Raw genomic sequence first — 16848 nt, forward strand, 5'->3', positions numbered from 1 at the left:
AGCCAGTCTTCACAGGGCTCGCTGACAACCTTCTGGAAGGTGAGGCAGAATCAAACCAACACGTACAAGTCAGGGCCTTAAGTGCAGGCTGAACCACAAAGTGAGCGAAGGCATCCAGGAGGGCCACCTGCCCCAGGCTTTGGGGGCCCGAATAGTCTTCCAGAAGAAAATGTCTACAAAGACGAAGCCGGCCAACGGGAAGGAAGCAGAAAGGGGGGCGGGGGCGGGGGCGGGGGAGACTGAGGCTCAGAACTCCATGAAGGGTGGGAAGAAATGCTGAGTACTTCACTCGAGCCTCGCCTGGGAACCGCTTTCAGATTCACACTCCCAACGACGTCATACAAACTTCCCTTCTGTAAAATTCTTGCAAAATACTCTCTGACCAGACAGATCAATTTCTCCAAAACAGTAAAGACTTTGAACTGTGTTAACGCCATCACTAAAGAACTGCAATTTTAAAGAGAGAGAGAGAGAGAGAGAGAGAATTGGCCAGGAAATGATGAGTAACAAGGAGGGGAAGTCCTCGTGAACACGAAATGCTGCTGGAGCTGCGTGATGTGTCCTAACTCGTTAGCTTTGTCCTCTCCTTGAGCGATAGAGGCGAATCCCCAGGGCACAACATCTGAACCCTTTGCGGGACAGCTGTCACCGGGTACCGCAGTCAGGGGCTCTCGGGAGCCTCGATCGCAGCCACCGCCCGCGAGCGGAGGGAGGCCGGGTCTTCGTCGGACGTTCCCAGCCGTTGGCCGAGGCTCCGGGTCGCAGCAGGACGGCCAGCCGGCCCCCGGGGTCCTCACCTGAAACCCCGCCCGCCGGCCGCTCGCGGAAACGCCTCCGCGCGGGGAATGCCCGTCTGTGCACCCGAGCCTGACCGCTCCCTGCGCCCCGCGCGGCGCCTCCCCCCGCCCCCCCCTGCCCCGGGCGCTCCCCGGCCGGGCTTCCCCCTGCGCCCCGGCCCCGGGACGGTCTCGGGGAGCCGCGGCGGGGCGCGCGCAGGTGCTGGGAGACTTCCGGGGCGCGGGGAGCTCCTTCGCGGGCTGGCGGGGCCCGGGGAGGGGCCAGGCGGCGGTCACTCCTCCCGGGCCCCGGGGCGGCGGCGCTGGCGCTCGAGGAGGCTCTGGCGGGCCGGCGGGGCGCTCCGCAGCCATGAAGGGGCCCTGGGCCGTCCGTTGGCTGGTGAGTCCGCGGCCCTGGGGCGCACGGCGGGGGCGGCGCCTTGCGGGGTGGGGTGGGGGGGGGGGCTCTCCGGGATCTGAGAGCCGCCCCCTCCCCGGGGATGGGGGACAAGGTGGGGCGGGGGGTGGGGGGTGTTCGGGATCGGTGCTGCGCGTCCGGCTCCGGGGCGGGGGGCTGTGCGCCCCGGGCCCGGGGACCGACCCCGCGCGCTCCGCGGCCGCTCCGGGATTTGGGGCAGAAAGCGGCCTCCGGGCGGTGGGGGACCTCGGGCTGGGGTTTCCCGAGCCGTTTCTGGCTCGGGGAAGTGATTTTGGGGCTGAATGCGCCTCTGGAGGCTTGTGACTTTCTTATCAGGGGACAGAAAAAGAAACTGGTTTTATTTCCCTTCCGGGAATCCCTCTCCTTAAGACTGTAAGTCACCGTCTCAGGTTTGTGTTCTCTTTCGTCTCGTTTCTTTTTGTCCTTCCTTTTCTTCTCCAAACCTGGCTGCGCTGGCGCCCCTGCCGCTTCTGTCTCTCCCCTCCCCCGGGGCGGGAGGTGGGACCTGATCCCAGCGCGCCGGCACCCGGGCGCCCGACCTTGGCCTCGAATCCCGGGCAGCAGGGAGAGTCCCCAAGCTCAGAAGTGCCAGCCTGGTGGCCCGTCGAAGGGACTTGGATCATTTGAGCTCCGTGGGAGTCCACGGATTCTCGTCCTATCGGGACCCACCCAAGCTCCCAGCGCCGTGATGGGACCGCTTATAAATGCCACCCCAGTCCAAGCTCACCGCGGGTGCGGGCCGCGGAGGATGCCTTCAGCTCCATTTCACAGATGGCGACATGGAGGCCAGAAAGCTCACGTAAATGCACCCGAGATCGCACAGCGCCTGTAAGGGGCAGAGCTGGGCCTTGATTTAGACCTAGGTCCAAAGTCCAGGTAACTTGTTGCTGAGACCTGGTTTCCAGACCACACCAAAAGTTGAAAGGGAAGGGGCAGGGATGTCTGGAACCATCTTATGATATGGGGCGGGGGGGGGGGGGGGGGGAAGAAACCAACAACAACAACTCACTGGGCCTTTCGGAAGTAACGCGCAATATTTGGCTTCCTTTAGGAAGCTTTCTTAGAGAAGATGTAAGATTCAAAATTGATTTGTACAAATCAGACTACACTCTGTTCTTCCTATCCTTAACCACTGCTTTATCGCAGGGCCGGTTGCTTTTGCAAAATCTCTCCCAGTTCTTGGGACAGCAGCACTAGTGAGTGTAGCAAAGTTATCCAAACCCAGAAGGGCTTCGTTTTTTAACTTGTATACTATTGCATCTTTTCCAGAGGTTTTTGCTTTTCTGAAAGAATGCACACACAAATAATGTGTGTGTATACCTATTATGATGATATCTGTAATGGTACATATTTGTTTATTATAGTTACATCTAATATATGGCCTAGCAGATGAAGAAGTTTCAGGTTTATTCAATAAAATTTGTAAGTGCAGACCAATAAAGAAAAATATCTGGCACAACCCCATCACGTAGGCAATCGCAGCCTCTATTTTGTGGTGTGCGTCCCGTTTCGCCCCTCCAATGTGGCTCGTAAATTTAATTACACAGAATCCCGCCTCGTGCCCACTGCTCGCCCAAGAGCACACCTGTGTTCTTCAAGATGTTTCCACGCTGTCTGTCGTGTCACCTCGTGTGTTTCCAGCAAATGCTGGCTTTTGTGCCTTTGCAGGTAGCAGTGCTGACTTACTAGTAACAAGAATGAGAAAATGGCGGGAGGAGTGGAACCCAGGAGCAGATGTTGAACCTTGGCAATGGGCTTGCCTCATGTATTCTTCCCCTCGGTTTTTTCCAGTCTTCTAGTCTCTGTTGCTGCCCGTGGTCCAGGGATGCGCCCATCTCTTACCTCCGCACGTCTCTCTCTCCCTTCTTGGAGCCCTCTCTCCTCCAGCTTCTGGCTGCTGCTTGTGTGGCACCTACAAGAAATAAGTTTGAAATCCCCAGACAATTCACGAGTGTCTAAAGGAGACAGAAAAAGAGTCAGACCTCATGTAAAAATGTGTCTGAGAAAGAGCTGTGGGGACGTCTTGCTTGTTTCCTTCCTTTCTTCTTTTCTATTCTATTCTATTCTTTTTTTTTCTTTTTCTTTTTTCTTTTTTTTTAGCACGTGCCTCTGGCAGGTTTTATCTTGTACTGTTGAGGTCTGTGGTCAGGCAAGTACTAGGTACACAGTTTTTTCTACATTTCTTAGAGCAGTTGTCTTAAAATTATGGCCGAGAGAAAGGAGAGGGCATTTGAAAAGAAACCAGTGTATTTATAAGCGATCATATGGAAGATTTTTGGTGGCAGAATTAAGAACGATTGCTTAATTTATAATTTAGTCATTTTCCTTTAAACCAACCTAAGAAACGTGAAATGAGTTGTAGTGTGTGTTTTTTTTTAATTTTTAAATTTTATTATGTTTTTTTATTTTAGAGAGAGAGAGTATGTGAGCAGGGGAGAGGAGTAAAGGGAGAGGCAGAGAGAGAGAGAGAGAGAGAGAGGGAATCCCAAGCAGTCTCCACACTGTCAGCACAGAGCCCCAGGAGGGACTCCATCCCACAACCCTAGGATCATGACCTCAGCCAAAATTAAGAGTCAGCTGCTCAACCTGCTGAGCCACCTAGGCGCCCCCTTTTGGTATTTTTAATGTAATTTAGTTTAGTTCATTATTTTATTATTTTTAACTTTTTAATGTTTATTTACTTTGAGAGAGAGAGGGAAAGAGCGTGACCAGGGGAGGGGTAGAGAGCGAGAAATCCCAAGCGGGCTCCCCACTGCCAGCGTAGAGCCCACTGCAGGGCTTGATCTCACCAACTGTGAGATCATGACCTGAGCCAAAATCAAGAGTCAGACGCTTAATGCACTGAACCGCCCAGGCATCCCTATGTTATTTTTTTGACACAATGTGTTTTTTAATGGGTTTTACTTCTCTCACAACGGACTCAAACATATTTAGAATGAAACGAAATTACGAAATGTAATTTAAAACAATAACCACCGGGATGTAAAAACACAGACTTCTAAAGGATGGCAAGATTGAGAGGCAGAAATGAAATTGCTACACGGAGCCCATCAGGGCCCTAGTCTTAGCTCCAGTTAGATCAACAAGTGTCCCCTCCTCCCTCTCTGACACACAGTTACCACCCCTAGTGGCAAATCAGAGTTTAAAACTTGAGAAAACGAAATTTTAGTTCTTGCCCTAAGTTTAGAGGGGGAAAGGTAAAAAGAGTGAGAAGCAAAGAGGACCCAGGATTTGGATGTAAGTCTCTTTGGGACACTAGACAAGTAATTTATTTCTAAATAGCTCTTAGAATAGAACTGTCAGGATTTTGAAAAAAATCTCTCAGAAGGCTAGCGAAGCCAGATGACTCCAGTTATTACAACTAGCAGTTAGAGAAAATAAACAACACTGAAGGGATGTCTAAAAACCTGAATAAGGAAATCCCCCAGTTGAAAACCCCTAGTGAATGAAGTGCCTTTTGGCAAATCATCTTGGTCCCAAAAGTCCCTCGTGAGCACATGTTTTGTAATAGGTACTAGAGACCGTTGCCTTAGGATGAAAAATCATAAAAGGGCATATTTAAAAAGTGGACCCATAAGATGAAAAGCAAGGCGAAACCAAATTTAGGACAGTGAATCTCTTTCCTCCTTTTAAGTCAGTAGAGAGAGAGAAATTGACTATATGATGTGAAACTAAAAGTAATTCTTGAGAAAATAAAGCCACATTTAAAAAAAAAATTTTTTTTAACGTTTATTTATTTTTGGGACAGAGAGAGACAGAGCATGAACAGGGGAGGGGCAGAGAGAGAGGGAGACACAGAATCTGAAACAGGCTCCAAGCTCCGAGCTGTCAGCACAGAGCCCGACGCGGGGCTCGAACTCACGGACCGCGAGATCATGACCTGAGCCGGAGTCGGCCGCTTAACCGACCGAGCCACCCAGGTGCCCCATTTTTTCACCACCAAATACAAGCAGTTTTTATTTTATTTATGGCCTCTTGGTTTCATCTACACTTGCACATAATTACAGGTTTCCTCAGTGGTGTTTATAGTCTTTCTGTCCCTTCTTGGGTACACAGTTTTTATCTTTTACTTTGTATTGGATGTGTTTACAGAGAGGGCATTTATTCAGTGCACTTGGATTTCTATAATGCTCATCACTTACTATTTTATTTATTACCTTGTAATAATCTCTTATTATAAAGAAAACATTTCTAATTGTACTGGGATCGATCTCTATATGTCTTATCACCAAAAAAATTATTTGCAAATCACTGTCAGGACCTTAGTGTATATAGTACTATATTCCTTTTGCTGTCTGTGTGTATCTTTTCCCAAATGTGGGGAAATGGCATTTAACTACCTCAAAAGTCCTTTTCATTTCCGGAAGGCCCTTGCTTTGAAAAAGAAAAACAAAGTGCCTTTAGCTTCCTAACACCAGCTAAGTGTCTTCAACTCAGTCCTGAACAAGAACAGAACTCAATGCACTTGTGCCCTTTTCTTTCCTTTGAAGTGAGATGGAAACCGTAAAGCTCTAATTAGGAAGACACTGATCGTGGTAGCATCGGTAACCCCACCTTCCCCCGAAGGAATGAGCTCCTTCTTGCCTTTGATCTGTTCCCTTCTTGTTCTGGAATGAACTGTGCAAACTACGATCTTTGCACCCACCGCAGCCGTCTGTGGGCGTTTAGAAACAGCCGTCTATGTTGGACAACTGGCCCGAGTTCCACCAGGTGTGAGGATGATAGGGAATTTAGCATGGACTTGGGCATTTGGAGCAAGACCAGCCTTATAAATGAGCAAATCCGACTACAGGTCAATGGGCAGACACGCTGAGCCCAGCAAGGCAAGCGCACCTCCTGTGGGTTTTGTTAAACTGTGAGCTGGGGTAAACTTGCAACATTGGAATAAACTTGGCCATGGAGTCATTAATGACAGGCTGTCCCCTGGTCAAGTCGTGCAAGATTCCAGATGTATTCACCTCTGTGCTCTGGGAGGCTGTAAAAATACAAGGTGTGGGAAACATGGATGCTTTTGATTTCTGAGGGCAGAGATCTTGGAAGAGAGAGACAGAGACAGACAGACAGACAGAGAGAATATGTACTCAGAGCGTGTGGATTATGCTCTTGCCCCGTGCTGATGATTGAGCTTTGGTTTTTTGCCACCCTCACAAGGAATCCGTGATCAAAGTAGACTGTTTTTTCATATGGATGTCTTAGTAGATTTAGGCCACTGTCCCAGACTGGTTTTTGTTGTTTTTCTTTTTTTGTCCACAAGGGATTGACATACACAGTATATATGTATGTTAGTATGTATTTTTTTTTTTTTTGACACAGAGAGAGGGTGCATGGGAGGGGCAGAGAGAGAGAGAGAGGAAGATAGAATCTTAAGAAGGCTCCACACTCAGCATGGAGCCTGTTTCAGGGTTCGATCCCACGACGCTGGGATCATAACCTGAGCCGAAATCAAGAGTGGGAGGCTTAACTGATTGAGCCACCCAGGCGTCCCTGTAGGAACGTATTTTTAAATATTAGTTGCTACCTAAATGGTGGAGGATTTGGGTTTCTCTTGAAAAGTGGGAGACCGAGGCCCGCATGCCCTACTCTCCTCCCCATTGCCTGTTACGTACTCTTGTGCTCCCTCTGTGGCCCCTGGGCGTTTCAGGACTCCAGGCTCTTGTTCAGAATGTTGTAGCCCTCCCATTAGGTGTTTCCTCCATCAAAGGTGACTTCCCTTCCTTCGGGCCTATTTTTGGAAGGGTGATTGTTTCTCTGGGAGAAGTCAACTTCTGGTCTTCAAGGCAGAACACAGGCTGTTGGTCTGTAAAGCTCTCAACTTGTCACTTGTAAATGTCATGGCTGGCTCCCCTCAGATCTTCCTCTAGGAGGACAGCCGTGGTGAACATCCACGGGACTGAGAACTTGCTGAAGGTGGCCATAGGGAGGGCCTCGTCCTCAGAGACTCTGATTCTTTAGGTCCGCGGCGGGACCCGCACGTTATTATTATTATTTTTTTAATGCATCACTACATGATTCTGATCTCCATCACAGTTTTGAAAACTGTTTTTATAACTCTAGTCAAAATCTAATCCCAGGTAGAATTTTCTAGATTCCCTCACTGTATTTTGTTCATTGCTTGATCACTCAGAGATCTTGCCAGTCCCTTTACCGCCCCCCCCCCCCCGCCCCCCAACTGCCTCAACTCTTTCTCTCTCTCTTGGTCTTTTCAGAAGCTGGCCTTGAGAAAGAGAAGAGATTACACCTTTTGAAAGAGTAAGAAGGAGTGGAATCTTCACTTATCTCTTTCATGCAGAAAAATTTATTTTATTTCTCTGCCTCTCCATGTTTCAGTAACGTACCTATTACAAAAGGACATTACTGTTGCCTGATTTTTGGTTTTTTTACCCAAATACATTAGAAATGCCTTTCATCATTGGAAATGGTGGACTGGCCATGGTGGACTGGCCATGGCCGAAGATGTCTTTCTCCTCCTTTGTTTTAAGTAACTAAACATCAAAAAAAGCAAGCAAGGAAACAGAATCATTTCTTGCTCCATTTATGTCCTCAGCAGCAGGGGACAGGGCGAAGTCCTGGAAAAGTTCACACTCTTTTGATGCACCTGTTACTCATTCTTGCCATTCGAAGGGCAGCCATTTTTCACCACCTCACAAACATTATCTTCCCATTTGCTTTCAACTTCACTAAGAATAGAAAAAAAAAAAAAAAGTTGTGGGTGTTTTTTGTTTTTTTTTTTTTTCCACTTCCATTTCAAATCCTATTTCCTCTCTCAAGGGCAATTGATTTCTCTGGAGTAATCCAAAGGGTAGTCCCAGTGTCTTCCAGCAGCTTGCTTAATTCAGTCACTGAGACGTCACTCTCTCTGAAACTACCGTGTTAGACCTTGAGTGTTTGCAAGTCCGGGGAGCATGTGGACAGCTTGGCACACTGCGGTGTGGTGCGTGGTGCGGGGCCCTGATCAATTTCCGGGTCTGGCCGTCCCCACCTCAGTTCTTGTATTGAGGGACCTGGTGGGCTGTGAAGGGTGATCCATCACTGATGCTGGGGACTAATGAATGTCCAGTTACTCTCTCAGCGTCTCGTCACCTGCTACAAGGAATAGACTCTCATGCAGCCCTGTTTCTGAGTCTCAAAAGGAGCCAGTGCAAAGATTCTAGTGGAGGGGGGGAGACTTGGGGTTCCTATTTGTGCATTGCAGACCCCCACCCCTGCAAGAGACCACAGACCCAGTGAGCATCGTGCCAGTGCTCAGAAACTCAGCACCCACATCGGAGGAAAGGAGACGTAAACCCCACTTCTTCCCAAGTTGCAGACCAGGATGTGGAGTTTCGCCTCTTGTGCCAGCCAGAACCCCAGCCAGGAAGAAAACTTCCTGCCTCAGTTTTCTCAGACTTGGGACTGACTCTGGTTCTCAGGGAGTTCCTGCCAGACCCCCTCTTTCCACCCTCAATATGCATTTCCTTTGCAGATTCTTTGTTTCTTGTCAACAAGCGTCTGAAAACACTGAGTTGTCTGTGTGCCTAAGTGGAGTAGAAGTAGTTAGGAAACCATTTTACAAACCTAAAACAGAGCCCAGGTTTAGGTCAGGAGTGCTGGGTTTTCCCTTGGCCCTTCCCAATCATAAATTATTGGACAAGTCATTTCATGTGTTCTGGGCACTATAAAATACGACAGCAGGGGGCGCCTGGGGGCTCAGTCAGTTAAGCGTCCAACTCTTGGTTTCCACTCAGGTCATGATTTCACAGTTTGTAGCATCGAGCCCCACGTCGGTCTCCACGCTGACAGCATGGAGCCTGCTTGGGATTCTCTCTTCCTTTCTCTCTGCCCTCCCCTGACCCCCTCTCTCAATAAATAAACATTAAAATAAAATAAAATAAAATAAAATAAAATAAAATAAAGTAAAGTAAAATAAAATAAAATAAAGTAAAATAAAATAAAATAGTAAAGTAAAGTAAAATAAAATAAAGTGAAGTAAAATAAAATAAAGTAAAATGAAGTAAAATAAAATAAAATAAAATAAAATAAAATAAAATAAAAGACAGTGAGAATTCCTCATGCAAAGGTTTGTTGTAACTACCACGAGGAGATACATATTGTTGAACTTTGTACTGGGCCAGGCAAATGTCACGCCGGAGCGGGGAAAATGGCCTTCTGAGGGACCGGAGCTTCCACTTCACATTTTCATGGATAATTCAGGAGAGAGAGAAACAAATATTCTGATTTGCAGAAAATACTAAAATCCAAGGGCGCCCGGGTGGCTCAGTCGGTTAAACATCCAACTTCAGCTCAGGTCACGATCTCGAGTTGGTGGGTTCAAGGCCCACATTGGGCTCAGGTCCTGGAGCCTGCTTTGGATTCTGTGTCCTCCTCTCTGCCCCTTCCCGACTCACACACTGTCTCTCTCTCTCTCTCTCTCTCTCTCTCTCTCACACACACACACACACATAAATAAACATTAAAAAAATTTTGTTTAATGTTAAAATCCCATAGATAAAGAACGACTCCCGGAGATCCACTTTTTAAAGTCTGTCTTGCAGCTGAACAGGTGTTTGTGGCCCCTCTCTGCTCTGACATTCCAGGGGTCCATGAGGTTGCTGTGTCTACGGTTATGGTGGCCATAGAATCCCGCTGTGGCTTGCTAGTCAAAGTGCTAATGGCTTGTGTGGCTCGGGAGACGTGATCTTTACTTATTTTAACAGCTAGTTGCTAGTGATGATTTCGCTGAGGACCTCAGGCTCTTCCCTACTTTGGCAGGTCTGAGTGCCACCTGCCCAGAAAGCCACCCGTTGGCTCTTCCCCACATTTCCATCCACTCACTGCGCAAACATCTTATTTGGTGGCCTTCCCAGACCACGCTTTCTCAAACAGCACCACCCCGCCCCTCAAAGTTTCCACACCCCCTAAGCTTTCTTTATTGCTTTACATAGCACCTACCCCTCCCTGGCATAGTGTGTATTTCTCTGTGTGTATTCACATCATATCCTTGCATGGGATGCTGAATTGTATGTGTCAACGTGACTGGACCACAGAGCTCAGATATCTGCTCAGATGTTATTCTGGGTGTTTTGATGACAGTGTATTTTTGGTGTTGTGTTTGTTTTTTGTTGTTGCCACTTTTTAACAAGATTAGCATTTAAAGTGGTAGACTTTGGGGTGCCTGGGTGGCTCACTCAGTTAAGCATCTGACTCAGCTCAGGTCATGAGGTCATGATCTCATGGTCTGTGAGCTTGAGCCCTGTGTTGGGCCTGTGCTGACAGCTCAGAGCCTGGAGCCTGCTTCGGATTCTGTGTCTCCCTCTCTCTCTGCTCCCCCCTCTCCCCCCCCCCCCCCCCCCCGGCTCATGCTGTGTCTCTCTTTCTCTCTCTCTCAAAATAAATGAACATTAACAGAATTAAAAAAAAAAAAAAAAGTGGTAAACTTTGAGTAAAGGAGATTTTCCTCCCCCATGTGGGTGGGCCTCATCCAATCAGTTGAAGGCCTTAACAGCACAGAGACTGCAGACCTTGAGGAAGAAGAAATTCTGCCTCCAGACTTGAACTGGAGTCAGCTCTTCCTGACTTCCCATCAGATTTTGGACTTGCCAAGCCTCTCTCTCTCTCTCTCTCTCTCTCTCTCTCTCTCTCTCTCCCACACACAAACACACACACACCCTCTCTCTCTCTTTGAGTCCTATTTCTCTGGAGAACCCTGACTAACACAGCTCACTTACATATAATCTGTATGAGAATAGAGTCTTTACGTGTTCACTGCTCTGTTCCAGGCACCTGTCTGGCACATAGTAGGTACCCAACAAAGTATTTGCTCAGTTAATTAATGGATTAATGGATTAGAGAATATTCCCAGCAGAATTCCCAGCAGGTACCCAACAAAGTATTGGCTCAGTTAATTAATGGATTAATGGATTAGAGAATATTCCCAGCAGAACTGAGGTTCTCTGACTTTCTCATCTTTAGGATGATGGAGACATAAAACTATTTTTCTTTTTCATTGTTTCCCATTTGGTTATCATCTGACTTAGTTTCTTCACATTTCAGACCTTTAATTTAACCCATTTTTGGGCCTTTTCAGCTTTTCTGCAAACTTTTTTTTTTTTTTTTTTTTTGGAGCATTCAGATCATTTAGTTCTTTGTGGGTTTCCTGCCTTGTCACAGTACAGATGCCTCAGTTCCTGCCCAGACAGTTTGGGTTAGATCTTTGCATACTGCAAACTTGAGTTAATGCAACCATCAAAAAGGAAATACAAGCTGCATGGAGCACGGGGCACTGCCTACATCACATTTTGTACCAGTCACTGCCTGCCCTTGGGATCAGCTTTCTTTTTCTTGTTTAACGTGAGTCTCTGAGGCTCACTTGAGCTCAACTCTGTGAAGCAGATGCGATCAGACACGAAATGAGTTGGGCCTGATGTCTGTGCTCGTGGCCAGTGATAGTCGTGTCTTTCCGTGCTCTACCCCGGCTTTTACATGTCTCAATGTCTCGATGGATTGGGGACAGTGGATTTTGATTTCCAATGAAAAATTTCAAAACTGGGGCGTCTGGGCGGCTCAGTCGGTTGAGCGTCTGACTCTTGGTTTGGGCCCAGGTCATGATCTCACAGTTTCATGAGTTCGAGCCCCACGTTGGGCTCTGTGCTGGCAGCACGGAGCCTGCTTGGGATTCTCTCTCTCCCTCTCTCTGTCTCTCTCTGCCCCTCCGCTGCTCGTGCGCTGTCTCTTTCTCTCAAAATAGATAAACTTAAAAAAGAAAAAAAAACCGTGAAACAAAAACAACGTGAGTTAGAAAGTACATTGGGGGGCGCCTGGGGGGCACAGTCGGTTAAGCGTCCGGCTTCAGCCAGGTCACGATCTCGGGGTCCGTGAGTTCGAGCCCCGCGGCGGGCTCTGGGCTGATGGCTCGGAGCCTGGAGCCTGTTTCCGATTCTGTGTCTCCCTCTCTCTCTGCCCCTCCCCCGCTCATGCTCTCTCTCTGTCCCAAAAATAAATAAACGTTGAAAAAAAAAGAAAGTACATTGGTTTTAGACAGCTCTAGAAAGCCGACAAGACGCACGGTTCTCCAGAAATCGCACCCATATCACAACCCGTGAGTGTAAGATGTGAGCACTTACCGCCTAAACCAAGAATGACTCGTGGACCCACTCGTAACACTGTCTCAGCAATACTGGATGGAATCAGAATACCAAGGAGGATGGGGCCCCCTGGGCCTGGGAGACCCCCACGCACACAGGATCGGGTATCAGCTCTCAGCACTTTTCACTTGTCAGTTTGGGCTGGCTCAGTCCCCGTCAGTCTCTTCTGAGTTTAAATATGTACCATTTTCTTCAGTTTCTGGTGGGAAACCTGAGTTGAAAGAGGAGAGGGAGTGTTACTCACTGTGACCTCCGTCTTCACAGCCGTGGAGGTGCCTGACGAGGGGAAAGAATTTGGGGTGCTTACATCCAGTCTTGCGTTGTCGGTTGCAAACAGCACTCCCTGGTAACTTCCGGCAGTGGGGAGATTTTTACACTGGCTCGAGACTTTGTACGTGCTGGCGACGCCTGGAATGTTAAATGGCTACTATGTTTAATCCCTGACCGTCATATAGAACAGCCAGACGGTCTTGGAATAAGGATCCTAAAAATTTGGAAAATTTTCATTGGAAAGCCCTTCCCATCTCAGCAGTCAACACTTTGCTATGCTTACCATCACGTTATTTTTCCCAGGACGCCCAATTCAGTTACTATGCATTAGCTTTTGATTCTTTGATCTAGAAGAGGGACGGATATTAACCGGATGACAGGATAACCCACAGATAAAGTAAGAAGTGGGGAACAGTCACCCGGAAAAGAGAGTTGGATGCTAATAAAGATCTTTTGTTCAAAGTTGCACATTTTGGCTTAGAAAAAGCTCATAGATTCAGGAGTCTTTTGGGGCGCCTGGGTGGCACAGTCGGTTAAGCGTCCGACTTCAGCTCAGGTCACGATCTCGTGGTCCAGGAGTTCGAGCCCCGCGTCGGGCTCTGGGCAGATGGCTCAGAGCCTGGAGCCTGTTTCCGATTCTGTGTCTCCCTCTCTCTCTGCCCCTCCCCTGTTCATGCTCTGTCTCTCTCTGTCCCAAAAATAAATAAACGTTGAAAAAAAAATTAAAAAAAAAAAAAAGAAGTCTTTTAAAAAACCAAGAGGCATCCCGGGGCGCCTGGGTGGCTCAGTCAGTTAAGCGTCAACTCTTGATTTTGGCTCAGGTCACAATCTCAGAGTTCGTTGAGTTCAAGCCCTGCGTCAGGCTCAGCGCTGACAGTGTGGAGACTGCTTGGGATTCTCTCTCCCTCTCTCTTTGCCCTCCCCTGCTCACTCTCTGTCTCTCACAGAATAAATAAACTTAAAAAAAATTAAAAAGTAAGAGGCATGCCAATATAAAGTGTAAAACATCCCCAAATTATTAATGCACCACAAACAACCTGCCTGCAAATCTGTTTTTGGACACTTAATACTCATTGTCTATTACAATCAATGTTACTTTGTATTCTTGTAACCTGGCGTACAATAGGTGCTCAAGGAACGTCTGTGGGATTGAAGAGGCAGTGAAGCCAGCGTATTTAGGCATTATTCCTCCGATCTGGATACCAGTTCTTTACGCAGATGTGTTCACATAGAAAGCATATGTATAGGCTATAGCCTGTAGTAAGTGCCCCTGTCTCTTGGGTGCAGAGAAAGAACGCCACCGTGAAAGGCATTTGGAGACTCAGACAAGTCCTACCTTTTGCTGGCAAGAGACCCCGGTCAAGTGAGATATTTTCTTGATATTTTGGTGTCATTCGCCCTCTTGGAAGAAGACCGAATTTTAGAAATGCATTTTTAAGCACAACCGTCCCAGGAGGAAAAGAGGGCCACCTCATCTCCTGTAAGGTCCCGTGGTATCCTGTGACCTGAAGGGGACACAGGCTTTGGTGACACGGGGGGAGGGGCTAGAAGGGAAGACGTAGGAACTTGTGTGCAGGGGCTTATACGTGAAGAACACTTAGTTCTGTTGACTCAGAAGATGCCGGTATTGGGGCGCCTGGGTGGCGCAGTCGGTTAAGCGTCCGACTTCAGCCAGGTCACGATCTCGCGCTCCGTGAGTTCGAGCCCCGCGTCGGGCTCTGGGCTGATGGCTCAGAGCCTGGAGCCTGTTTCCGATTCTGTGTCTCCCTCTCTCCCTGCCCCTCCCCCGTTCATGCTCTGTCTCTCTCTGTCCCAAAAATAAATAAACGTTGAAAAAAAAATTTTTAAAAAAAAAAAAAAAAAAAAAAAAGAAGATGCCGGTATTATTACTATGCCATAAAGTAGAAAAAATAATATGTGCCATGAAAACGGTGAAAAATGACCTTAAAAAAAGTCTTCGGAATTAAGAGTTTAAATTTTTTGGATGCTTAGCAATAGAATTCACATATTCCACCTAAAAGAAGGAATTATTTATATTGGTTAGAGACACCAAATTATATATATGGTTAGAGACACCAAAAATACTTAGGCAGTCAGAGAAAGGAACCAACCAGAGATTATGTCCAAATGCTTCCGTACATTTTGGGGGGCTCGTTTTTCCAAGGAATTCTGGTGTGTAACTGACTAAGATAAATTTGACACCGATATCACTTAAACCGACGGACTTTTATCTCCAGATGAAGGGAACTGAAAATAGATTAAAGACTGGTTCTCCACTAAAAGAAGTTCATTTTTTTTTTCTGAACAAAGGTGAAGAAAATCCCATCGGATTCATTGTATGGTTGGACAACCAGACCAGACTTCATCAAAACTGTTTGTTCTGTGGTTAGGTATAAAAAGCGAAGAAATAGAACTTGTTATAAACTAAATGCCAGGTTTGGGAGAAGCTATCACTTCTTATCCTCCTAATAACTCTCCAAGACACAAAGTGCTGTCGTCACCTACGAGTCAGGAAATTGAGGGTCAGGGTGGTTTTATAAATTGCCTGAAGCCACACTGTTGGTAGAAAAGCCGGGATTCACACCGCAATCAGTCATTTTGAAATTTACTGGTTTTCGTACGTCACGACGTTGTCCCTCACTAGAGCTGTGTGACAATAACCATAATGGTAATTAAGAAAACAGTAATAATTGGGGCGCCTGGGTGGCACAGTCAGTTAAGCGTCCGACTTCAGCCAGGTCACGATCTCGCGGTCCGTGAGTTCGAGCCCCGCGTCGGGCTCTGGGCTGATGGCTCAGAGCCTGGAGCCTGTTTCCGATTCTGTGTCTCCCTCTCTCTCTGCCCCTCCCCCGTTCATGCTCTGTCTCTCTCTGTCCCAAAAATAAATAAACGTTGAAAAAAAAAATTAAAAAAAAAAAAAAACAGTAGTAATACAATTTACTGGGCACCTATTTCTTATGTGCCAGAAATCGCGTGAAGAGTTTTAAGGGCGTATTCTGTTTAATTATCACAACGAACTCATGAAAAGGACATCATTTCCACTCTATAGATAACACAATGGAGACTGGGAGCATTTGAGGGACTTTACCCACAGTGATGGGGCCAGTAACTGGGGGGGCCAGGGTTCACTCGAGCCCAGAATCCTGGCTCCTATCATCCCCGATGCCATTAATGGAGTAGTTTGGATTGTCACACAACCAGCGTGCTCCTTTTCTGGAGGCGAGCCAGCAGAAGGAGGCAGCCCCACGTGGATTTTGCCTGTGCGACAGCAAATGTAACCATTTGGGGCAGGTCACCCCTGTTTACCACGTTTCCTGGTTGACAAGTCAGTGTTTGCTCATGCTTTCCTTTTTCAGATACTTACCTCTGTTGCCGGATCGCTGTTCAGAGGCGACAGTGCTCAGGTCACCGATGTCAACTCCAAGGTGTTGAAATTGAGTAAGAACGCTACCGAAGGGGAGCCTGGATGCAGGGAAGGTCTGCATCGTGGGAGCAAGTTCTGCTGTCTGCCATGCCCTCCTGGTATGTGACCCGAAACATCCAGCCGTTAGCTGGAAAGTCAGGGTGAGGCGTAGCGCAGAGTAATAATGGAAAAAAAATGTTTGCGGTGCTTGGTTCTCCTCTATCAGAGCATTGCTGGAAAGAGAAACAACTGGGAAATTACTTTCCGGACGCTAATGTAGTTCAACTGTATCCTGCTTGTTGGGTGCGGGTACAAATAAATACGATTTATAAATGGCAGGTGCCGCTGGAGGGAGAGCATTTCTTCAGCTCTGTTTTTCAGGAGCAAAAGAAGACTCATGTGTGGATGTTAAAGGTTAACACAGGGGCGCCTGGGTGGCTCAGTCGGTTTGACTTCGGCTCAGGTCATGATCTCATAGTTTGTGAGTTCGAGCCCCGCATCTGCCCTCTGTGCTGACGGCGTGAAGCCTGCTTGGGATTCTCTCTCTCCCTCTCCCTCTCTGCCCCTCCCCTGCTTGCTCTCTATCTCTCTCTCAAAATAAATAAAAACACACTTAAAAAAAACTCATCCCAATGGGCCCGACTAAAATATATCACAGTCTATCACAGTAATTGTGGGGCTCCGAAAGCAAGGGACCCTCCACCCTTCAGAGATGTGTCTAGCAATTCCCTTCGGTTGGAAGGTCTCTGGAGCCTGCAAAATACATTTGCGTTTTTGCAGCTGCGACTCGGTGAGCGAGAAAAGCGGTGGACAAAGGCCAACAATTTTAGAACACCAGGG

The 16848-nt window shown here is 47.5% G+C and overlaps 1 protein-coding gene across 2 annotated transcripts in view; it reads left to right on the forward strand.

Moving 5' to 3' along the window:
* The first annotated feature begins 428 nt into the window (after positions 1 to 428).
* FAS (Fas cell surface death receptor) overlaps positions 429 to 16848 on the forward strand; it is a 29104-nt gene continuing 12684 nt past the window's right edge. Inside the window, exons 1-2 of one of the 2 annotated variants that reach the window (XM_047825796.1) lie at positions 429 to 1176; positions 15962 to 16127. In XM_047825796.1, the coding sequence (XP_047681752.1) occupies positions 1147 to 1176; positions 15962 to 16127 (196 nt within the window). In that variant the 5' untranslated portion in view covers positions 429 to 1146. The remainder of the gene's footprint in view (positions 1177 to 15961; positions 16128 to 16848) is intronic. The other variant, XM_047825797.1, reaches the window with a different exon arrangement.

Source organism: Prionailurus viverrinus, chromosome D2 (assembly GCF_022837055.1).
Source record: "Prionailurus viverrinus isolate Anna chromosome D2, UM_Priviv_1.0, whole genome shotgun sequence".
NCBI classification, from domain to species: Eukaryota; Metazoa; Chordata; class Mammalia; order Carnivora; family Felidae; genus Prionailurus; species Prionailurus viverrinus.